This window comes from Myotis lucifugus, unplaced genomic scaffold, assembly GCF_000147115.1.
Source record: "Myotis lucifugus unplaced genomic scaffold, Myoluc2.0 scaffold_18, whole genome shotgun sequence".
NCBI lineage: Eukaryota > Metazoa > Chordata > Mammalia > Chiroptera > Vespertilionidae > Myotis > Myotis lucifugus.
The window spans coordinates 6,298,524-6,323,458 of record NW_005871066.1 but is presented as its reverse complement, the minus strand read 5'-3'; the positions used below and the strand labels follow the sequence as shown (position 1 = coordinate 6,323,458).

Below are 24,935 nucleotides of genomic sequence, written 5' to 3'. Positions count from 1 at the left end.
TTTATGGATGTATTTGTCTGTTGTTGGACAGGAGTTGTTTCCACCTTTTGGCTACTGTGAATAGTGCTGCTATGAACATTTGCAAACAAGTATTGGTTTGAGTCCCTGTTGTCAATTGTTTTGGGTATATGCCTATGAGTGGCATGGCCGGGTCATATGGTAATTCTATATTTAACTTTTTGAGGAACTGACATGAGTTTTTAAAAATAAAAAATAATTTATTAGGTGTCATTTGCATAAGGTACTATTTTATGCACCATGCAGAAATATGACCAGTGTAAAAGCCTAGATGTGCTTGGTATAGTTTGTTTCCTTTAGTGCCTGCAGGAGTGCCTTGTAAGTAGTAAATAGAGGCTCAGAGAAATATTGTGGAATAAATTGATGTGTAACTATAGATTTGTGTTGTATTTCATACTAACCCCTGCATCCCACCAAATCCCCAAGCAATACTTTGTAGAAAATTAATAATAAATAAATGTATATTTATTGGGATTCTCCCTGGAGCATGCTACATGGAGTTGCCCACAGGAGATACAGGTCAGATGGTAATCGGCACCTAAAATTTGGAAAAGATGCCTATGCTTGAAACTTGGTGTGCATGCTTACGCCTTCCTGTCTTAACACATTTATCATTCCTCTCTAGTCGGTGGTCAGTGAGGCTTCTGGTGCATCTGTGTCAGGAGCTCAGGAGGATGACAGCTTATTTCCTTGAGATGTGTCCTAAGTTCTCCCCTCCCCCTAAATTTGGTTGTCAGGCAATTCCGTAAACACAGTCCCAATTTGGTGATGCAGTAATAGACAAGCATTCAGTTTTTAATAAGAGTATATTTTTATTGATTTCAGAGAGGAAGGGAGAGGAAGAGAGAGATAGAAACATCAATGATGAGAGACAATCATTGATCGGCTGCCTCCTGCACACCCCAGCCTGGGGATCGAGCCCACAACCTGAGCATGTGTCCTGCCTGGGAATCGAGCCGTGACCTCCTGGTTCATGGATCAACACTCAACCATCAGCCATACAGGCTGGGCTGTTTCAGATAGTTATTGATACACTGGGTTACAGTTTAATAGTTTAAAAAATGGTTAATTTAACACACTGGAAAGAAAGCACCTGAAAAGTTTGAGAGCACGTAAGAATCATGTGTACATGTGCTTATATGTGTATGTGGTAATGAGGAATATCACATAATAAGGATGGAGAAGTAGTAAAGTCATTATATTTTGTTTTTTAAGGGTTTAAAAGATGTTTTTCATATATTTTCTTTACTTATATTCTAATTTTTCTACCTCGACATCTGAAAATATATTTGCACCATGTAGCCTAGATATTTTTTACATTTAACATAAGCAAAATCCATTTAATACTATGGTATTTACTGAAAACTTTAATAGCCATTGTTTTACTGGCAGTAATACCTCAAGTAGTTGACCAGAGCCTTTATGTTGATCTAATTCTACTTTGTAATTCTACTTTTCCTGTGCTTTTTGTATGGACTATTATAAAAATGAGGGCCAATTTTGTTTACTGAAATTAGAATTCTGTGATGTGCGGATTTGTTAAATGTTTGACAGTCATTTAAGAAATCTGATTCATCTCTACCTCTTCCTTCAGCTTGCAGCTGTGTGTGATGTATTTGTGGAAAACTATGTCCCTGGCAAACTATCTGCAATGGGCCTGGGGTACGAAGAGATAGACAGAGTCGCTCCTCACATCGTCTATTGCTCCATCACAGGTATTTCAGTCCCACACACTCGCCAGTGAATAGATTTTCCAGTTTCTATCAGAAACCTCTTACTAATGTTCGTTTTCTTGATGTGATTCTGCTCTTCTTCCCCTCTCAAAATAGTTTAGGTTCCCGAAAAGTAACCTTTAAAAACATTAACTTAAATGAACATTTTTTTTTCGTGTATTTATCGGCAATTTAAATTTCTGTGAATCGTCTGTCTATAATTTTTTATTTTGCAGACATTTTCAAAGTACTGTTAACTCATATAGAATTACAGTTGAGCCGAAACCGGTTTGGCTCAGTGGATAGAGCGTTGACCTGCGGACTGAAAGGTCCCAGGTTCGATTCCGGTCAAGGGCATGTACCTGGGTTGCGGGCACATCCCCAGTAGGAGATGTGCAGGAGGCAGCTGATCGATGTTTCTCTCTCATCGATGTTTCTAGCTCTCTATCTCTCTCCCTTCCTCTCTGTGAAAATCAATAAAATATATTTAAAAAAAAAAAAGAATTACAGTTGAAATGTTAATAGCCTTTAAGATAATACAAGAATTCAGCATATCTCTTCAATATATTCAAAAGTGCTAAGCCAAGGAAAAGAGTGCTATAAAGTCTTTCAGTTTTTTTCAGCCTTTGTAGTGACCTTCCTCTGTGTGTGTGTGTGTGTGTGTGTGTGTATGTATGAATGTGTGTGAATTTAGGTCAAAGAGGAAAACAGTCATCATATATGTTAGTTTTATATATTTAATAAGCACAATACCACATTTTTTGGTTTCATTATTTTATGGTTGAGTAATATTCCATTATTTTATGTACTACATTTTCTTCATCTAATTGTCTATTGATGGGCACTTTGATTGTTTCAATATCTTGGCTATTCTAAATAATGCTTTAGTGAACATAGAATTGCATATATCTTTTTGAAGTAGTGTTTTGGAATTATTTTGATAAATACTCAGAATTGTAATTGTTAGGGCATCTGATATAAGTATTGCTACCCTAGCTTTTTTTTTTCTTTTCCATTTGCGTGAAACATCTTTTTTCATTCCTTTACTTTTAGTCTGTGTGCCTTTTAATTGGAAGTGGGTCTTTTTTAGACAGCGTATGTATGGGTCCTGTTTTCTTATCCATTTAGCTATCCTATGTCTTTTGATTGGAGCATTTAATACATGTACTTTTGAAGTGATTATTGATAGGTACATAGTTATTGTTGTTTTATTGTGATATTTATTTTCTCCCCCCTTCTTCTTCTAAAAGAAGTCCCTTTACCATTTCTTGTAATACTGGTTTGGTGATGATGAACTACTTTAGCTTTTTCTTGTCTATATATCAATATGAGATCAGGATTAAAAAATGTTTTTATTGATTTTAGAGCAAGAGGAAGGGAGAGGGAGAGAGAAACATTGATGTGAGAGAAACATCGACTGGCTGCCTCCTGCACATCCTGTACTGGGGGTCGAGCCTGTAACCCTGGCATGTGCCCTAACCAGGAATCCAACCAGTGACCTTTTGGCTCATAGGATGAAGCTCAACCAAGCCACTCAGCCAGGCATAATTTTTTTCTTAAAATATCGCAGTCCAGTGGAAATGTTGAGGTCTAAAATATTAAAATAGGTAAAATATTATCTTTTGAATTGCCCCCTTACCATAAAAATACTGCATATGTGACAAATGCAAAATCTTATATGACAATAAGAATTTATTTCTCATTCACATGAATGTGGGCCAAATGGGATTCAGCTGATTTAAACTGATTTGATTTGGCTCCATATTGCAGTTTGGGGCCTGGTTTGCTCTACATGTCTCATATTCCTTGGACCAGTGGCTACCAAATGCACGTTCTACTCTTAGTGAAAGGCAAGAGCACAAAGAGAACAAGCCAAGTCTCACAAGCAAGTTTACAGCCTCTCCTCACATAACATCTGCCAACGTTCCTTTGGTCATGGAAAATCACATGACCAAGCCCAATATCAATGGGTCATGAAATATATTCTACTCTTGTGGCAGGAACTACAAAGTCACATGACAAGGAGGTGGATTCTGAGGAGGTGAAGACTGGGAATGCCAATGCATTTTATCAATTACCTAGCCAAATAAAGTGCTAATCTACATGGGAAGCCTCACACTTGCCCAAGTTCCACATCTATAACTAACGATGGTTAGTCAGAAGTTCTTCTGGGCCACGGCTTATGAATGGAGAATCTCTAAGTTTTCTTCCTGTTCTCAGATCCTGTATTTACATTTTAGTGAGGCAAAGGGCCTTGGATATCTAATCTAATAAAAGAGAAACATACAAATAGACTGCACCTCCGCTACGCCCCAAGCCACGCCCACCATCCAATCAGAGAGACTATATGCAAATTAACTCAACCAAGATGGCGGCCAGCAGCCATGGAGCTGGAGCAAGCAAGAGGCTTGGTTGCCCCGGTGATGGAGGAAGCCAAGCTTCCTGCCTGCCCTGGCTGGCTGTAGCCTCCACTCAAGACAACAAAGTTTCAATTATAGAAGCTAAATAAATCCCAGATACCTGCTTCCAGCCAGACTCCACTGGGAGCTTGGGTGGCTGGGGGCCATGGCCAGCCTGCAAACAGCCATCAGCCCCTCACCCAGGCTGGCCAGGCACCCAAGCAGAACCCCCACCATGATCCGGGACATCCTTCAAGGCAAACCAGCCAGCCCCCACCCATGCACCAGGCCTCTATCCTATATAATAAAAGGGTAATATGCAAATTGACCCTAACAGCAGAACGACTGGGAATGACTGATCACTAGACACACACTGACCACCAGGGGGCAGACTTTCAATGCAGAAACTGCCCCCTGGTGGTCAGTGCGCTCCTACAGGAGGGGCTCTGCTCAGCCACAACCCAGGCTGATGGCTGACAGTACAGCGGTGGTGGTGGGAGCTTATCCCCCCTCCTCAGCAGCACTAAGGATATCCGACTGCACTTTAGCCCTGCTCCCGCTGGCAAGTGGACATCCCCCGAGGGCTCCCAGGCTGCTAAAGGGATGTCTGACTGCCAGCTTAGGCCCAATCCCTGGGGAGCAGGCCTAAGCCAGCAGGTGGTCATCCCCCGAGGGGTCCCATATTATGAGAGGGCACAGGCCGGGCTGAGGGACCCCCCCCCCCCCCCGAGTGCACAAATTTTTGTGCACCGGGCCTCTAGTAGATAATATAATTCAGAAGTTTTCAGCTCAGGGGAAATTGGGGGTATCATATGCTTTTAAGTAATAGGGATGGGGTAATAAGGAGGTGATGGGGAGAGGCATGTGTAGTTTGAAAAAATACCTCTCATAATTCTGTAATTCCCTACGTGCACATCTAACAATCATTAGAAGAACACCCATATAATACTGTCTCCTTTATTTCCTGATAAAGAAACAGACCCAGAACAGCTAAGGTACCTAAGTTCACACAGCTCTTTAATGGCAGATGGGTTTAAAACTCAGGCTTCTCGACTAGTATTAAGTGCCTCTATGCTTTTCATACTCAGACATATATCATTGTTAAGTGATGACATGGATTTTGTGATTACAAGACACTGAACAGCTGTAGTTGAGAATAATGTATTTTTGCTATTCTCTTTCATTGGTTGTTAGTCATATTTGTGATGGAGGAAATCATGAAAAAATGTGCTCATCAGGGAGTCTAAATTTCAACAGATTCTTTTAGAAGCAAAGGTCATTTATGAGTCATGAGTTTGTGTGTGTATATAAAGCAAGGGCCATCTCTCTTTTAAAAGTTTGATATTCTTGGTAATCAGTGTTTGTTTTTTTATTTTTTAGTAAGACTGATTAGATCAGTCTAAAGTTGCACATGTTATGATTGGGATCCTAGACTTTCCTGATGTTTCCCAGTGGTATTGCTGTCTCGTCAGTGCTGTCCAAGCCCCAATAGTCTGTTCTCACTCCCATGTTGGCCTTACTGCTTATGTGAGCAATCTTAGAATGGTTAGGATATTTACTCTAATGCATCCTGACTGTTGTGTGGTTGAGATTGCCTCGAGCTGTGAAATCTGGTCTGCAGGACAGAAATGCTAGACTGATCACAGGGGAGGAAGGACCCGATTATTTTTTATTAGCATGATCCCTCTGTCATTTTAGAGGAAGCTGAGTATGGACATTAGGGGGCAGTGTTTAAAAAGTTATAATTCACTAGGAATTTCATTTTGAGAGAATTTTAGGATTTTCTTCATGCCACTGGATAGAGAGAATCTCTGAAAGGACCTATTTATACTTTTTAAAAAGTCTTTTTTTTTTAAAGCTACCATTCTGTACCTCTATATTTTTAGAATTCTATCGATATTTTCCTTAACAATTTAAAGTTGTACCTTCTTTTCTTTGAATACTCTGAGCATGTTATTAGTTATAAAAATGTAGCAGTATGACTTTGGTATACCACATTTAAAATATTTCTTTCTTCTTGTTAACTTTATTATTCTTTCTTTCCAGAAGGATAAACATTACATTATATTTTTGACTAGACTAATTTTGTGGTAGGAACAGTACATATACCCTTTAATTATATCTCCCCCCCTTTTTTTAAGGAAAGAAGTTTGGAAAGTGCCTTTTTGTTTTTGTGAATTTCCCAGTGGCATTTTCTTAATCTCTGTCCTTGAATGGACAGATTGCAGGGTTCTACTTGGGCCTCATGAGGACCTCTTAGGGAAATGGAAGTGAGTTAATGGGTACGTACCAAAAAGCCATTATATTATTGGTGTAGGTGGAGTCCTGCATTGGAACCTTCTGTGTGGCTGAAGCTCAGTTGGTTGCTCTTTGTCTTATAGGATCCTCAGAGACCTCAGACTGAAGATTTTACCCTTCGGCCTCTGTGTGTGTGTGTATGTGTGTGTTCCTTATAAAGAGTCTATCTTTTCAGGTCGCCTTATCTTATAAGCAGCCCTCATGGGTAAAACTCCCTTTAAATGAACTAGTTCTGCTCTCCTGATAGTCTGCTTGGCCCACAGGCAAAGCTCCCCTTCCGCTTCTTCACCATTGGAGGAAGTACAGTTCACTCCCAGATCTGTTAGTTCTGCAGCCTTTAACTAATGTAACCATAGTCTCTTGCTTTTGACATAATTTTAAGCACATGTCAGGTCTTTGGTAATTTTAAAATCTCAGAACACAGGCTAAGATTTCAGATACTTTTTATGAAGTATCTCTCATATGGCTTGAAGTAAAGGGAGGCAGTTTGCTCCTCCCCTATGACATAGTGAAATGACAATTCTTCCTAAGGAAATCCTTACTAAAAGTCTTATTTACCTTTCTACCTTTTCTTGTGTACTCGCAAATGCATGATAAAGTAAGGGCAGCAAAACAGATTTCATAGCATGACCTGCATTGTGTTCTGGCACTTAGGATATCTTCTGAGTTGGAAGCCTCGGCTGAAATTTATTTTGTTGAAGAAATATGTTTTTCAAGTGGTAGAGTAAACCTGAGATACCTGTCTTCAAAGTTTTTAGTATGAAAATATAATATTTCCTAAGATAAAAGTGTTTTGATTCATTTCCTATACATTGTCAGTTATTTAAACAAATGAAAAGGTCAAGTTTCTCCAGATATATAATTCTAAATAAATATATTTTTCCAATAGCAAACACCACTTTAAAGCCAATCCTGTCTTGTTCCTGGGATAAGGGACATTATTAAAGTTTTCTTTGGAAACTCCTTATGAAACTGTAGGATTAAGAAAATCTACTGCATTGGAACATAGACAAAATGAGTCCCCAAAATGATGGAGTGACATGATTTTATTCATTTGAATGTATGTTTGAACTATTCAAGTTCCAAAATACTTTGATTTTTCTTAATTGTTCAATAAAATAGAAATCCAAGACTTGAAAAGGAGTTTGGTTTGTTTCTTCAATGCTTTCAAATTCCAGAAGCAAGACATAGCCTGGGCTAGGAATCTGGTGTGAACCTAGAGTCAGCTGGTTTTACCTTTGGTCCCTGATTTCTAGTATGTGGATATAGTGGCTCCCAAGTTAAAGAACCTTTTGGGGACCAGAAGCCAGCAAGAGGGAAAAAGATGACAATGTTAGTTAATGTCAAAACAGTAGTTATTTCAGAACCTTCACAAATTAAATGTTTCATAGCCTGTGCCAGATAAACATGCCAAGACTTAACCACCATAGAAAAACTCTGTCGTCAGAACTGAATTGTTTCTTCTTTTAGTAATAGGCCTAGGAAATAAATCATAAATTTAAAGAAGCAATGCTAGATAAGAAGAAATGTCATACTTAAATAGGTGAAAAAAATAAATGTTAGATAAAATTTATATAACATTTATTTCAGGAATGCTAATGATTTTTTTCTATTTAGCATTAGTGCGATATAGCCTTCAGCCCATTATTTGAACCATAGTATCTTTTAAAAAATATGTATTTTTATTGATTTCAGAGAGGAAAGGCGAGGGAGAGAGAGAGATAGAAACATCAATGATGAGAGAATCAATGATGGGCTGCTTCCTGCGTGCCCCCTACTGCGGATCGAGTCCACAATCCAGGCATGTGCCCTTGACCAGAATTGAACTCAGGATTCTCCCGTCCGCAGGCCCATGCTCTATCCATCGAGCCAAACTGGCTAGGGCAACTATTATTTACTTTTGATCTTTGTGATTAAAGATACTATGGTTCAGCCATAGTATCTTGACTAGTCAAAGAGTTTCATCCTTCCTTCCTTCCTCCCTTCCTTCCTTACTTCCTTCCTTCCTTCCTTCCTTCCTTCCTTCCTTCCTTCCCTCCCTCCCTCCCTCCCTACCTACATACCTCCCTCGCTCCCATCCTTACCTACTTCATTACTACCTTACTTCCTTCCTTCCTTCCTTCCTTCCTTCCTTCCTTCCTCCCTTCCTCACTTCCTCCCTTCCTCCCTTCCTTCCTTCCCTCCTTCCTTTAAAAAAATCTTTATTGTTGAAAGTATTACATATATGTCCCCCTTTTCCCCCCAATAACCCCCTCCAGCCTGCCCCTGCCCCCTGCCCCAGGCCTTCACCACCCTATTGTCTGTGTCCATGGGTTATGCATATATGCATACAACGTCTTTGGTTGATTACCTCCCATCTACCCACCCTCCCTCACCTTCCCTCCGAGATTCTGCACTCTGTTCCATGCTTCCATGTCTCTGGACCCACTCCATTTATTTCCTATCAAATGCAAATAATATTTAGAGATACCTGAAGGTTTGGCACTTCTATGCTATGAATGGTTCAGGATTTTGGAGCTGATATTTCTCCATTAGTAGGTAGAGGTAGATGCCTGCAGCCCACAGTTCACACTTTTAAGGAAATACCAGGTTATAATTACCTTTTGTAGGACAGAGATTATGGGTCTAAAATAAAGTTTTCTTACAGCTTTCATCCACAGGAGAAAGCCTGTTTTACTTTCCTTACGTGTTTTGGGAAACCCAAGTGTTCTAAAAAGGATTTTAATGTTTTATTTTTCATTTTGTCTTGTTGCAGATGTATAGATAGTTGACAAGAAAGCATGAAGGATCATGCCTGGCTCGTACCCTTTTTATGTAAGAAGGAAAAAGGGATTACAGGGCAGCTAGGAGGTTAGGCCACATGCAAGGATGTTCCTGATGGAGTTTCCTTTTCCATGCTGACTGTCCACTGGGATGCTGGTATTTCCTCTCTCTCAATATTAGATTGAATGGAAATTGTTTATAGAATCTGTATTTGAATTTAGCAGAGGTTTGTTGCACCAAGGTTTTTAGTCTCTTTCTTTAACTAACTGATGCTGTTATTAGGCTTGTGCCACAGATACTGTGTGGGGTCTGCCCTCTCTCCTGCCAACCACCCCCCTCCATGAATTGCTTCCAGAATCATTCTTGTCTCCACCCCGCTCATAGTTCATTTTCTTAGTTATTAAAGCATCCCAGCATGCTGTGCATGCCTTCAAATCCTCATTTAATTTCTCCTCTGTTGTGTACTAGAAATTGGTAGTTTATAAATGGCTGTGGAAACAGGAAAGTGAATGGGCTGATGGAGGACCTAAATTCTGGTTCTGGAAAATTGGTGTGTGTGTGTGTGTTTTTACATGCAGTTTATGGATTCTAGAATTAATGACTGTACCAGGCTACTCCTGGAAAATCTTGCATTTGTGGCCAGAGATGTTTAGCTATTTGCCACTAATCCTTATAGAAAAAAAAAGAGCTTAACAAACAGTCACTAGTGTCCCTTGAGTCTTGCATGGTTAGGGACTTACATTCCAAGGACAATTTACACAATTAAAAAAAACACACTTGAAAGCAAGAGTTGCTCTGTGAAATTATTTTATTTTACTCTTTGGGGTACTATGCATATAAACGACTTTATAGCAGTTATGTTTTTATTAAATAATAGAAGCCTGGCTCCTAATGCTCCAAATGAGAGAAAAAAAGGGTGTTAGAATTAGCTATCACCATGATCAATCATCTCAATTGTAAGAGTCTGGTCACCTTGTCTCTTAGGGATGTAGTCCCGGGGCTGGCTCCATGGAAATTTTCCATGAATGAACCTCTCTTCACCAGGTGTGCTGATAGTAGGGGTGATGATTCCGTTCTTTGTATGTTTCAAACAAACATCTAATAGGTACAATAAGACAAAAATTAAAAAATTAAAAAATTAAAAACTCGTCAGCAAGAGCTGAAAAAAAAAAAAGCAACCAGTGCAGGTAATACCTTAACATAGAAATTAAAAGGGTCTTTGTTAAAAAAAATATCTTTGACCTCCAAAATCTCTGAAAATCTTTCCTTAGAATTCTAAATATTTTTCTAATTGCCATATAAAAAGTATCAATTAACTAATTAGGGCCTGGTAAAGCTATGGAACTCTATCCTAATCTCTAACTGGTTGGCCTGTATGTTCAGAATAGAACACATGATTTATCATTCAAAAATGTGCTTAATCCTTTGCACCAATCGTGCTTTTGGTGGAAATTGTCCACTAAACATGGAATGTGATGTTATCTTCCCTTTAAGTGATTTTCCCCTCTCCCTCCTCCTCCCCCAGTTTTTTATTTTTATTACATGCCTCTATAGGTATTTTGATGGGATGTTGAGAGAAAGTATACAGGGATTGCTGTCTGCTGCCATGTTAACCCAGAAATTAGAAGGACCACTTTTGCTACATTTCCTGATATTTCATCTGGCTCTAATGATATTCCCAGAGTGTTACAGATATTTATGTACCTCTGGTGCAAAGTTAGTGTTAATTAAAAACATAAAGCTGGCTTTGTAACCTGACTGTATCGGGGGAAACTTGGTATTGGTAGATGATTTTGTGATAAGTCTGTTACCAAGTATTTTCAGGCTATGAGACCATCAGTCCAAGTGATAGTCCCCGAGTGATGATGGAGGAATGTATTGCTTAATCTAAACTGTGTGTGGAGATGACAAAAGCTGAACATCTCTAATCACTTTTTCAAGCCCATTTAATTTAGGTCTGCAACAGAAACTACTCTCTGTGCAATGGTTTTTCATGCACTGTAGGAAGTTTTCGATTTCTGGTAAAATTCGACAAATAAATAGAAATAACATTTTCAACAAAATAATGCCAGCTTCACCTTAGTTTTTTTATTCTTAGAAAAACACATGGTAGCCTTGGCCGGTGTGGCTTCGTTGGCTGAGCATCATCGATCGTCCCATGCACCAAAAGGTCACTCCAGTTTGATTCCTAATCAGGGTACATGCCCAGGTTGCGGGTTTGGTCCCTAGTTGATGTTTCTCTCTCACATAGATGTTTCTCTCTCTCTTCCTTCCTCTCTCTCTAAAATAAATAAAAACACTTAAAAAAAGAAAAGCATGGTAAATTCTCAATTATTTATTTTTGAATTAGCTACAGAAAAAATTTGAACCTGGCCTGATTCCCCCAGATACAAAATGTTTTTTTAAAAAAATTCTTAGTTTATTAATCCTCTAATGAAGAATCTGTATAAGCACCACAGTAAAGTCACTGAAAAATCTTTACTCCTTTTTTTTTGCTAGCATCAACCTTGGCCTTTGCAGTCCCCTGATTTTCTTCATTCTGATCTTACGTTCTTTTCACTGTTTTTTTCTTTAAACATTTTTTTTATTGTTTAAAGTATTACATATAGTATTACATATGTCTCTTTTTCCCCCCATTGACCTCTCCCTGGCCACCCCCACCCCCCACATATACCCTCACCCCCTATTGTCTGTGTCCATCGGTTATGCTTATATGCATGCATACAAGTCCTTTGGTTGATCTCTCTGCCTTACCCCCACCCTCCCCTACCTTTCCTCTGAGGTTAGAGCATCTGATCGATGCTTTTCTGTCTCTGGATCTGTTTTTGTTCATCAGTTTATGTTGTTCATTATAATCCACAAATGAGTGAGATCATGTGATATTTATCTTTCTCTGACTAACTTATTTCGCTTAGCATAATGCTCTCTAGGTCCATCCATGCTGTTGCAAATGGTAGGAGATCCTTCCTTTTTACAGCAGCATAGTATTCCATGTGTAGCTGTACCACAGGTTTTTCATCCACTCATCTGCTGATGGGCACTTAGGCTGTTTCCAAATTTTAGCTACTGTAAATTGTGCTGCTATGAACATAGGGGAGTATATGTCCTTTCTGATTGTTGTTTCTGATTTCTTGGGTTATATTCCTAGAAGTGGGATCACTGAGTCAAATAGGAGTTCCATTTTTAATTTTTTGAGGAAACTCCATACTGTTTTTCATAGTGGCTGCACTAGTCTGCATTCCCACCAGCAGTGCACAGGGGTTCCTTTTTCTCCACATCCTCTCCAGCACTTGTCATTTGTTGATTTGTTGATGATAGCCATTCTGACAGGTGTGAGATGGCATCTCATTGTCATTTTGATTTACATCTGATTAGTGACTTTGAGCATGTTTTCAATGTCTCTTGGCCTTACTGTTTTTTTCTTGAGGTCTTCTCAGTCAGGCCATGTCTTATAAGTCTGTTTGGGTTAATTTTTTTTTGGTTAATCCACGGAATCATAAGTCATGCCAAAGCTAGTTGTCTTGCCACCACCAAGATGGGTTCCGAATCCAACTACAAAGACGACATCAGCTGTGGCCTTAAGACATTTTGGCTAGTTTCTCCTGCGTTTCTGTCATAGGTACTGTTGCTTTCCCAGGGAGAAGGACATCAGTGACCATTTGTTTCTGCTGAAGTCCTCTGTTGGTCATGAACTTCCTGGTCTGGATAGTTACTGTGTCATTCATGTTGGTGGTCAGTTTTCAAGCAGCCAGGGGTGAAAAGAGTTTTTTTTAAAAAAATAGTTCTTAGATGAAATGTTTTGAATTATTTTCCTTTGCCATTGTTTGGATTGTGGAAAAAATGTAAATTTATCTTAATACTTGTTTAGCTGAAATAATAAGGGAGATAAGTATATTGAAAGAAATCCACGTTTTTATATTGAAGATACACTAAATGGACAACTTCTGTTTTGGTTTTTGGAGTCGGTGTCTTCACCATCAGTGGAGATACCAAAGATATGAGTACGGTTAGATCTTCTCTTAGGATTTATCACGTTCTTTGCAAAAAAAAAAAAAAAAAAAGGAAATGCAGTTTTTATCACTTTGTATTGGTAACTGTGCTTTGTAATAATTAATTGATATGTAATTATAAAATAAACCAGATGTTTACATTAACTATGTTTTAAAAATATATTTTTATTGATTACTGGATTTTATTTGATATCTTTCTTACTTGGGTTCCTTTTATTCTTTTGTTTCATTGATCTCTATTAAATAAAGATGGTGATATTACTTAATTAAATATTTTTCTCTTGGCAATGGAATAAGGCTAAAGGTGATTCTTGTTAATGTATCAGCCAACTGAGTTATTCATTTATCTGAATTTAATTTGAGATGATATTTAGTCTCTGTAAAGAGATTAGTACTGAACATTTTTGTGTTTTTTGCCCAAAATGTCCTTTTGCAGGCTGACGTAGTGCTGCTATTTAGAGTGTGGGAATCTTACTATCGGGAATTGGTTTTATGTGAGAGTCTGGCTGGATTTTTATTTTCTTTTCTACTCATAGAGTGTGTTTAATATTTCTGTCACTTATAATTTGATTTTGTTCCTGAAAATGATAAATAGATAACAATGGTGATTCTCTTTATTATTTAATGATTTTAAGGGGCATCCCAAAACGTGAGCTTCATTTGTCTTATAGAAAATGTTGACTCTTGGGATATAGATGTAACTGCTGATATAGTTTCTTTTTCATAGATTCTATGAAAATATATTTGAATTTTTAATTTGAGGGCAAATTCTCCAATTCATTTTCATTGTATCAGTATGGGTGATAATATTTTTCCCCCTCCTTATTTGAATAAATTTTCTGGGATTTAGGATATTCTCTCTCTCGCTTTCTCTCTCTCTCTCTGTGTATGTACATTATTGTGGGTGTAGTTAAAATCACTTTAAGCATGATTATCAGAGTCTTTGCGATTGTAGACTCCATTTGGATGATGATAGTTTTAAAGGCTTTTCATTTTTTTTCTATAAAAAACTGCATATTACATGCAAGATGGTGTCTTGATATTCAATTCCTAACTCCTGTCAATCTTGTGAAAACATTTATCTTTATAATTTATGTGAAGAATATCATAGGCATGCACGAAATGGTATAAATACAAAAATATGTAGTAGTACAGGTAATAAGTGTTTAAGTTCCTACTGTCTGCTTAGTGTTATGCTAACTAGTTGGGGAAAATGAAACACATACATAAGAAACAATTGTCGCCCGGCCAGCATGGCTCAGTGGTTGAGCATTGACCTATGAACCAGGAGGTCACGGTTCGATTCCTGGTCAGGGCACATGCCCTGGTTTGGGGCTCAGTCCCCAGTGTGGGGTGTGCAGGGGGTAGCCGATAAGTGACTCTCATCATTGATGTTTCTATCTCTCTCCTTCTCCCTTTCTCTCTGAAATCAATAAAAATATATTAAAAAAAGAAACAATTGTCAAACAAAACATACTTTTATATATTGGCACCATCAAGTTGGGTGTCATAACATAAAATGGTAATTGTGAGATAATGATATATCATCAGTGTAAAGATTTTTTTTTTTTTGCTTGGTATGCTTTTGCTGCATTGATGAATACTGCTTAACTCACAAATTTATTTACCTTCTCTGACTAGGAATACATACTTAATAGTATTATATTTTCCTGCCTCTCTGGGATAGAGATTGAGGGATCTAATTTTAAAGGTTATTGAGGTAGCAAACCAAATTAATCACAGTTTTGGTCTTTGGACAATGTATGGACTACTGCTATTCATGGAAAATATTTTATTAAAGTGGTTACATAGTAATGAGTGTCAACACTTCAATAACTACCTATAGAATTATGGCAAATAGATGTGTGATCTTGGGTAGGGCACTTAGTTTCTCAAAACCTCATTTTTCTCAGTAATAATTAAAATAGGGTGCCGTAGACCAATTCCAGCATGTCATAATTTTAAGAGTTTCATCAAAAGGTTGATGAGACTTGGGGACTCAACAGGGTTGAGTCACACATGTAGTCACCTGTTGGGAATGGCTAACGGCATTTCCCCAAACCTGAATAGTAAATTGATTGTGGCTGCCAGACAGTTAAAGGGCATCTTAATCTACATGTTATTGCCTCCTACTGGCCAAACACCTGAACAGCTGTAGGCTATTCCCCCATTCTGACAATGGACTCCCCTTTGAAACCTTATCCATTGAAGTGTATTTTCTCCACCTTGCCTTAGGACAACTTGTGTTAATAAAAGCAAGGGTCCTAGACAAGGAGGGACTCTTCAGTTCCTTTAGCTGAAGGTCCTCTGACCCCCAATGCCTTTCAAAATTATATCTCGTCTCCGGACTCTTTATTAGTCTCTGGATTTCTATGTCATTTACGCACAGCCCCTTTTCCAGATTCCTGAACCCTTCTTGATGCTGGGACATGAACCCTGGCATAAATGGACACCCGAAGTGGGACTTTCTGAACCCTGGAAGCAGCCAACAATAATAGGGTAATAAAATTTACCTCCTTTAGTTCTTATGGGACTGAAATGAGATAATACCCAGAAAGCACCAGCATAGTTCCTGAAACATAGCAAGTGCTCTGTACATGTTAACTATTATTATTACTATTATTACCCCTAAATTACCTTTGTTAGTTGGCTTTATGGAGTTCTTGGGTTAAGTGCTAGTTTTGATTGTTCAGCAGGTTTGCAGGGAGGTGTCTTGCTGTATTGAAATTTACTGGAATCTCATTGGAATCCCGCTACGGTATGTAATCTTGTAGAAAGGTGCATATCTTACAGGTTAGAAATGCTATATTCTTACCCCGAGGGAGAAAGAAATAAAACATACCAAAATGAGGTATGACTGTGAGAATCCTAATTGTTGTGCATATGACAGAAGTACAAACCCTAATAAATGGAAGGTCTGATTGTGGGAAAACTATAAAAGGAATAGGAAGGTTTTTTACAATGCCAACAGGAAAAGTTGAGCGACAAACCATAAGAATGTGCAACTTTGGCCCATTTGCTGAACACATCTCATTTAATTGTCACAGTGGAGGAAAGAGGCTTAAGGGAAATGTCTACAAAACAAAGCACACAAATGAAAAAATAAAACACTATTAGAGAACTGGCTCTTTAATATGTTTCTGAATTAATCCTATAAAGTAGAAGAGATAGGAGATTCTTCAGAATAGAATAGAAGTCTCCTGTTCACATGGAGAACAAGACTTGGAAACTGAAAACTTGAGTGTGAGTCATAGTTTTGCTATTGATGGGCTTTATGGCATTGGACAAGTCCCTTAACCTCTCTAGGCCTTAGTTTTCTCATCTGAAAAGCAAGAATTTTTGCCCTAAACCCATTCAGTTCTAATATTCCTCCCCTGCTGGCCTGGTCGCCCCTAACTGCCCTCCCCTGCATGTCGTTCTTAAGTTTATTTATTTTTTGACATTTTATTGTGGAAAATTTTAAAATCACATTAAAGTAGATAGAATAGTATAATGGCTTTTGGCACATATAACCCAGCTCAATAATGACCATAGCCAATCTTATTTTGTTTACAAAGTCACCTCTTTTCCATCTCTCTAGTATTTTAAAAACACATTTTATATTTTCATTTCTAAATATTTCAGAATATATCTGAAAGAAAAGAACTCTTTTTAAAGCATAAATATCCAATGTTATCACTTGGGTTGCGGGAAACGAGTTAAGTCGGCTCGCGTGAATTGCGCGTACTCCGCGGGAGCCGTCTTTAACTCGGTTCATATAGATTTGCGGTGGAGTGCGGGAAACGTGTAAACTCGGGCCGATTGTAACTGCGTATTACCAAATATTTGTTTGTAATCCACCCTTTTGGTGGATGGAACAAAACCAAAAGACAGAGCCATCTTATATTTTGGCGGGAAATTCACCCGCACTCCAAGTGTTATCACATGAAAAATAAAAAATAACTATAATTTGTTAACATTATGAAATATGTAGTTGGTTTTCAGATTTTCCCACTTCTCTTGCTCATTCTTTTTACAATTTGTTAATTTGAATTGGGATCTAAATTAAAAATCCAATTATTACAATTGATTGACATGTTTCTTAAATCTTTAATTTTTAGTTCCTCCTCAATCTCTTTTTTTCTTACAGTTTATTTGTTGGGAATTTTGAATTTTGCTGTTTACATTCCCATGTTGTTTAACTTTTTATTGTTCTTTATAAATTGACACATTTGTGGGCTTGCTCAGATTTAAACTTTTTTGGGGTCAAGAATATTTCATAGATGGAAGTTTCTAATAACAGCAGGAGGAACATAAGGTCTAGCTGTTGATGTTTTGTGGTGTTAACAGCCGTTGATGATGATTGCCTAGATCTATTCATTAGGAGCTACAAAATGAAGCTATCCTACTTCTGCCATTCCTTCTTCATATATTGGTTGGAAAATTTCTATAAAGGGAATCTTCTCCTCATCAACTATTTGATTACCCTGAAGTATAGTTCATTTAATAAAGGCAGGATAGATGTAAATTCATTCCATTTACCAATTGTCATGATAATGAATTTATTCCCTAGTATCCTCCAAGGGTGACTGATGATTTAAAAAAATCATTATAAACTCACAAATTTTAACAAATTTGATGTGTTTCAGTCCATTGAAGCTATTGTCCTTATTGATACTCAAACTATTTCATCTTTGGTCAGTAGGGGCCTTTTTAAGATGGCTTCTGCATCCTTTTGATGATCAATAGTCTTTGATTATTGGTATAACAAGATATTCTAGGTGTACTTTGTACATTTCCTGCCCCATCCTGGAATCAACTATTTCCCAAAGGAATCTTAATTCCTTTCTTTTTTTTGGGGGGGGGTTAATTTTATTTTATTATTATTATTTTTAATAATTTTTTTATTGTTGAAAGTATTACATATGTCCCCCTTTCCCCCCATTGACCCCTAAGTCCCTCCTATCCCCCCCTAATTCCTTTTAGTGGGAAATGGTATTTAGAGACCACAATCTGGATATTAGAGATGTTCATTGCTATTGGGTTAGTCTTTGCTTCTAGGTCTTTTCAGTAGACAGATAAGAAAATAAATATATTTAAAAAATTAAATGTATCATGAGTCCATAATTTATCATTTTAATTCAGAAATAATCTATATACCAGAAAATGAGCAGAAACAGAATCCAGATACTTGTATACATTTTGAAAGATTCTATTCTTTGTTGTCAAATATTTTATTGCCTTCTGTTCTCCTTTTATGTAAAAATATATTGTTGGAGTTTCTGTAGCTGCTGATATGTTGATATCGGCTAATAGCCATGATATTAACTTCAGACATGCCTGCTTTGTTTTTTAATTTATTACCAAGATAGGTCCTAGTCTTCTTGAAACCTCCTTTCTTGTTCTTAAGAGCCCATTATCGACTAGGTCTTTATTTTAAGAGTTCTTTGTTTACAAGACAGACCAGCAGTGAGGGTGATAAGTAAAATGGAGTGTACAGAGGCCCAGAGGAATGAAAGAGCCTTGTATATGTGGAGAACAGTTAACTAAGTGTGAGTTGTTTTAGAGGAGTGGCAGGAGATGACATATGGAGTGGTGAGGGGCCAGGTACAAATGACTCAGTGTGTCATACTAAGAAATTATTATTTTATCCTGTAGGCAATTTAATAAAAATTTAATAACGGAAATGACTTGATCAGAATTACATATTCAAAAGGCATTTATAGCCATGTGAAGAATAAACTGAGGTGAGGGACCAGGTAGTAAGCTATAAAAGGGCATAATGTTTTAAATCGATTTGTGAGTTATTTGGCAGGTCAATAATAATGAATTAGTGATTAATTGGTTATGGACACAAACTGAAGGAAAACTGTCCAGGATGACTCTTAGGATTTTGGATTTTTGCAGATGTGTGGGTGATGTTTCATTCAGTAAAACAGTAAATGTAGAAAACGACTGGTCTGGGTTGGTGGCATGTGAGTGTGACTGAGGTGGCATATGAGTCTGTTTGGGGCATCTTCAATTTGAGCTACCTTGGACTTTTGGTGGAGACATCCACACATGCACAAAAAAACATTTTTATGTTTAAGGGCCCAGACTTGAATTAAAATCCTAGTCCTGCTACTTCCTATTAGTGTGACCTTAGACAGGGCACTTAACCTTCTAAGACTCAGCTTTTATAATTGAAAAAAGGGATAATGGTACCTAACTCATAGGGTTGTTGTGCGAATTAAATGATCTAGTGGACAAACATTTAATAGAGTGCTAATACATGATAACTCAATAAATATTGTTATCATTCTAGATATGAGTGCTTCTAATATCTTGTTTGGGCCCTGGTATGGATGAGATGCACAGAGAATGAAAAGAGAGGGGACCAGATATGGTCTACTAGGGAATGTGAACAGTTGAACCTGGGAAATGTAGTTGTCTGGACCTTCTTACTCTGTCCTCTACCCTAAACAGGTTATTCCAGGTATTACTGGAGGAAGTACAGTTTAATCTTTGCCTTTTAGCCAAAGAATAAGTGTTAAGTTAGGTAAGTATTAAGTAAGATAAGTGTTATTTCTATTTCCTAAACTCATTTATTCACATTTATTTATTCACACATTTACTGAGATACCCGTAGACATTGTAGGTGCTGAAAAGATATGGCAGAGAACAGACACTTGTCACAGCTCTCATGGTGCTTGCCTTCTAAAGGAGAGGCAGTTGTTCATCAAAAAATAAAAAATATCAGGCTGGAGCCATCTAGGCCCAGCCACCTGGTGTGCAGATGATTGAATAAATTCGTAATCCCTCACCAAATATATATATATATATATATATATATATAATGTATCAGAGAGTGATAAGTGCTGTAGAGAGAATGAAAATATGATAAAATGTCAGAGAGTTCCTAGGAGTTTATTTTCGATTGGGCGGGCAGGGAAGGCCTCTTTGTGGATGATATATTTAAGATCAGTAGTAGCCAGCCATGTGAAGAGTAGAAGAAAAAAAAACACATTCTAGGTGGTGCAAATGCTTCAGGAAGGGATAAGCTGTTGGGATAAGTCATGAAGGACTCTCTAAGCCAGGGATAAGCAGTTCAGATTTACTCTAGGTGACTTGGAAAAGCCCCTAGAAAGCTTTAGGCAGGAAAGTAGTGCACTCTGATTTACGTTTTAGGAAGATCACTGTGATCAGAAGAGGCAAGTATGAGGAAGAAGCAGGAGGCTAATGAAATAGTCTAGATCAGTGATGGCGAACCTATGACACACGTGTCAGAGGTGACACGCGAACTCATTTTTTTGGTTGATTTTTCTTTGTTAAATGGCATTTAAATATATAAAATAAATATCAAAAATATAAGTCTTTGTTTTACTATGGTTTCAAATATCAAAAAATTTCTATATGTGACACGGCACCAGAGTTAAGTTAGGGTTTTTCAAAATGCTGATACGCCGAGCTCAAAAGGTTCGCCATCACTGGGACTCTAGATGGAACCTTACTTATTTTGTTCTCCTATTTTTGGGCCGAAGCCCCATTCTGAAGCTCCTAGTTGCATGGAAGTCTCAAAGGTGTCCTTGAATTGATCCCCCGCAGGAGAATTGTGCTGATAATCTAGGTGCTGTGGGCCTGGAGCAGATAGAAAACAAGCAGTGATTACCAACTGAGGGTCTTTAACCAGTTTTTTAGCTATGGGTTCAGGAATGGGGTTCTAGGAGTGTAAGCATATGTTCAATTACTTTTTTTCTAGGAAGAATTTATACCTTCTTACCAGTTTGTCAGAGGGACCTTTGACCTCTAAAAGATTAACCTATGATAGGCAGAGTATTGAGAGCTGTGGGAGGAGGTGTCATAGGTGGTACAGAAAACAAAAACACCAGTGAAGCGTCTGCTTTTTAAGAGCTGATAAGTTAAGGAGACAACCCAGGTAGATACAAGAAAAATGAGTGAACCAGAAGTGGGCAGGCCAGATCATTGGTGTTCAGGCAAATGAAAAGATAAAATATCTTTGCCTGGCTGGCATGGCTCAGTGGTTGAGCATCAACCTATGAACCAGGAGGTCATGGTTTGATTCCTGGTCAGGGCACATGCCCAGGTTGTGGGCTTGATCCTCAGTGTGGGGCATATAGGAGGCAGCCAATCAATGATTCTCTTTCATCATTGATGTTTCTATCTCTCCTTTCTCTCTGAAATTAATAAAGATATATTAAAAAAAGATAAAATATCTTTTCCCTTTAGCTTCCTTCCTTTGCATTTTTACTTATAAAGTCGGAAATGCAAGTTTTGCTCTGTATTAAATGTTCAGAAAAACCACAAGATGGCGAGGTTGCTCCTTAAAATGAATGTGAGCACCTGAGGGATTGGAATGGGGTTGGGGAGGGAGGAGAGAGAGAGAGAGAGAGAGAGAGAGAGAGAGAGAGAGAGAGAGAGGAGAATCAATAAGGAAGAGACAAGAGAGAGGAGAGAGAGAAGGGGTTAGGGAAGGAGAAGGGAGAGGGAGAGGGAGAGGGAGAGGGAGAAGGAGAGGGAAAGGGAGAGGGAAGAGGGGAGAGGGACATATAGGAGGGGAGAGGCTAGAGGGGAGAGGGAGAGGTGTTTCTCTCTGATTTTCATAACCTCTTTCGTTTTCCTTATCTTCTTACTTGATTATAAAATAGAACTGACATGCTTAAATTTTTTCTCTTTAATTTTGATTATAGTTGTTTTTGGAATTATAAAGTTTACAATTAAAAAGAACTGTCTGGCTCCCATGCTTACCATTTTTTCAGCTCTTTATTAAATTATTAATAAATAATTCAGTCCTCACATTGCCAACAGAGTAATCTTTGCAAACTACCATTTTGATAATGTCAGTACTCTGCTTTAAAATTTTCTATTTCTTGTCATAAATATATGTTGATAGTACTGGTAGTTAAAGTAAGTATAATGCGAAAAGGTAGAATAATTTTTGATTCATACTACAAAAATATGTAAATATATTTTATTATTATTATCTTCTTCTCTAAAATGAACGAGTACAAAAACTTTCCATTTTAATGGGTTATTAAACAACATAATTACAACAACACTTAGACTATTTATTCTTATCATTTCATCGTACCTCAAGGCAGTTTTTGTTTTTCTCAATATTTTGTGGAAAGGGCAAGCTACTATATTATTAGCATATTAATCAATGAAAATTTATTAGCTAAGTATAGTAAAATGTATTTTGTTTATACTGTCTTATCAAATTGAATTCTCGTAATAAATCTATGAGATAAATGTGACTATTGTGGACACAGAGGCTCAGGGAGGTTAAAGGAATTGTCAAAAATATAGTCGTTGGCAGAGCTATAATTTGAATCCAAATGTTTTCATTCCTAAAACTCATCCTCTTATTCTTCATGCCATACTCCCTGCCTCCACAAGAGTAACTGCTTATTTTTCTCTTTAATAGAAATATTTGGAAGTTAGAACTTGCATCGTAAGGCAAGCACTGCAGTGCACTTTTACTTATAGCAAGCCATGTGTTTTCTGGGTGTGTTTTCCTGCAGGCTTTGTTTGGAAGAGTCCATTCAGAGTTGTGATGGTGAGGGCTTCTGTTTGTCTCATTTGATGGGTTGGGCTCCTGGCCAGAAGCCTGAGCACCTGATTTCCCTACCTGGAGTGGACTGACCGTTAGTTCCGTCTCTTGCCTTACTGTTGGGATAACAGGTTTTAAAGAGCACACACACACACACACACACACACACACACACACAGTGTTCCTGCCTTATGGTGGAGTTTCTCTCTGCTCCTGGAGGCCTGTTTTATGCTGGGGATACCAGGGCTTCAAGGCTGGAAGCATGGTCTAGGGTGCCCTTTACAGCTGTGAACTAGCTGTCCTGGAATATAAATTCACTCCTTAAGCTTGACACTCATTTCAGTCCCCAGGCCGATGCTCTATTCACTGAGCCAAACCAGCTAGGGCACCAAGTACATTTTTTCCCATTGAATTTTTTAGAGAGTGGAAGGGAGGAGGGAGGGAGAGAGGGAGGGAAAGAGAGAGAGAAATAGAGAAACATTGATTGGTTGCCTCAAATATGTGCCTTAACTGGGGCTAGGGATTGATCCTGCAGCCCAGGTACATTCCCTTGACCAGGAATAGAACTTGAGACCCTTCAGTGCATGGGCCAATGCTCTAACCACTTAGCACACCGGCCAGGGTATGATTTTTATCCTTTATCATTTATGTCCTTTCTTATCTATTTTTTGCAAGAGTTTAAAAAGTATTGATACATCTGGTTAAATGTGTAGTTTAAGTCCAGTATTTTCTTTTCTTTTTTAAAAATTAATTCTTTATTGTTGAAAGTATTACATATGTCCCCCTTTCCCCGCATTGACCTCTCCCAGCCCAGGCCTTCACCCCCCTATTGTCTGTGTCCATTGGTTATGCTTATATGCATACAAGTTCATTGGTTCATTTCTTCCCACCTGCCCACCCTCTCCTGCCTTCCCTCTGAGGTTTGACAGCAATATTTTCTTATTGATTTTATGTCTTGGATTATCTAGCCATTATTGAAAGTGGGATATTATAGTCCCCTACTATTATTGTATTGCTGTATTTTCCCCTGCATGTCTGTTAATACTTGTTTGATATATTTATATGCTTCTATGTTGTGTGCTTAAAAAGTTATAAATGTTATGCCTTCTTGTTAGATTGACCCCTTTATTATTATATAATGACCATCTTTGTCTTAAAGTATATTTTATCTGATAAGTATAGCTACCCCTGCTTTGTTTTGGTTGCCATTTGCATGGAATATATATTTTTTATCACTTCACTTTCAATCTGTGTCCTTAAAGCTAAAGTGAGTTTCTTGTAGGAAGCATGTAGTTGGGTCTTGTTTGTTTTATCCATTCAGATATTCAGTGTCTTGATGGGAGAATTTCGTTCATTTACATTTAAAGTGATTATTGATAGTAATTATGGACTTACTATTATCATTTTAATTGTTTTCTGGTTGTTTTGTAATTTCTCCATTTTTTTCTTTGTGATTTGATGATTTTCTGTAGTTGTATGTTTAGATTTCTGTCTCTTTATCTTCTGTGTATCTATTGTATGTTTTTGCCTTGTTTCTTCATCTTCCTTGACTTTCTGTGTTGGTTTTCACATATTGGCTAAAACAGCTACCTCTTTCAGTCTTTACAGACTGATCTTGTGTAGGAGATGAATCTTATGGATGAGCCCAGCCTGAGCTCCTGGGTGCCTCTGAAGCCTGTGTAATTGCCCAAGACACTCTCTTTGTTGCCTCTCAGTAGTTGAGGGTGTGAGAAGACCCGTTAATGTCCCAAAGGGAATGGTTGCTGTCAGCACCTAGATGCAGGCTGATTAGAAGCTGGGCCCCAGGCAACAACTGTGAAAGCTTGCAACCCTTCTGCATTGAGCCTGGGCGTGTAGCTGTGGGGGGTGCTCCTTAGCCTTTAAAAAACCCTGCCTGTTTTCTTACTACAGTCCTGTGGGACCCATGAAAGCTTGGCTGGCAGTCTAGCCAGGTGATCCAGGGGCCCATCCCTGAAGAAGTAGCTGCAAAAGTTGGGGCATGAGACAAGTATACTAGTAGAAGTTCCTTCCAGGGAGTCTGGTGAGTTGGTTTTATTGTTGGAGTTAGCTGGAGGGAGAAAGTGGGGGATGTGCCCACTGGTTCTTTCTGGTTCCAGGTGGGACCACAGTCAGCCTCTACAAGTGTATTAATTACTAGGCCCTCAGGTAGCATCTTATAAAGTATGCAGGTCCACTCTTTCGAGGG

The 24,935-nt window shown here is 38.1% G+C and overlaps 1 protein-coding gene across 2 annotated transcripts in view; it reads left to right on the top strand.

Moving 5' to 3' along the window:
• Nucleotides 1-24,935, top strand: part of SUGCT (succinyl-CoA:glutarate-CoA transferase) — a 520,039-nt gene that overhangs the window by 15,018 nt on the left and 480,086 nt on the right. For both annotated transcript variants that reach the window (XM_023751066.1, XM_023751067.1), the window contains one exon: nucleotides 1,613-1,733. In XM_023751066.1, the coding sequence (XP_023606834.1) occupies nucleotides 1,613-1,733 (121 nt within the window). The remainder of the gene's footprint in view (nucleotides 1-1,612; nucleotides 1,734-24,935) is intronic.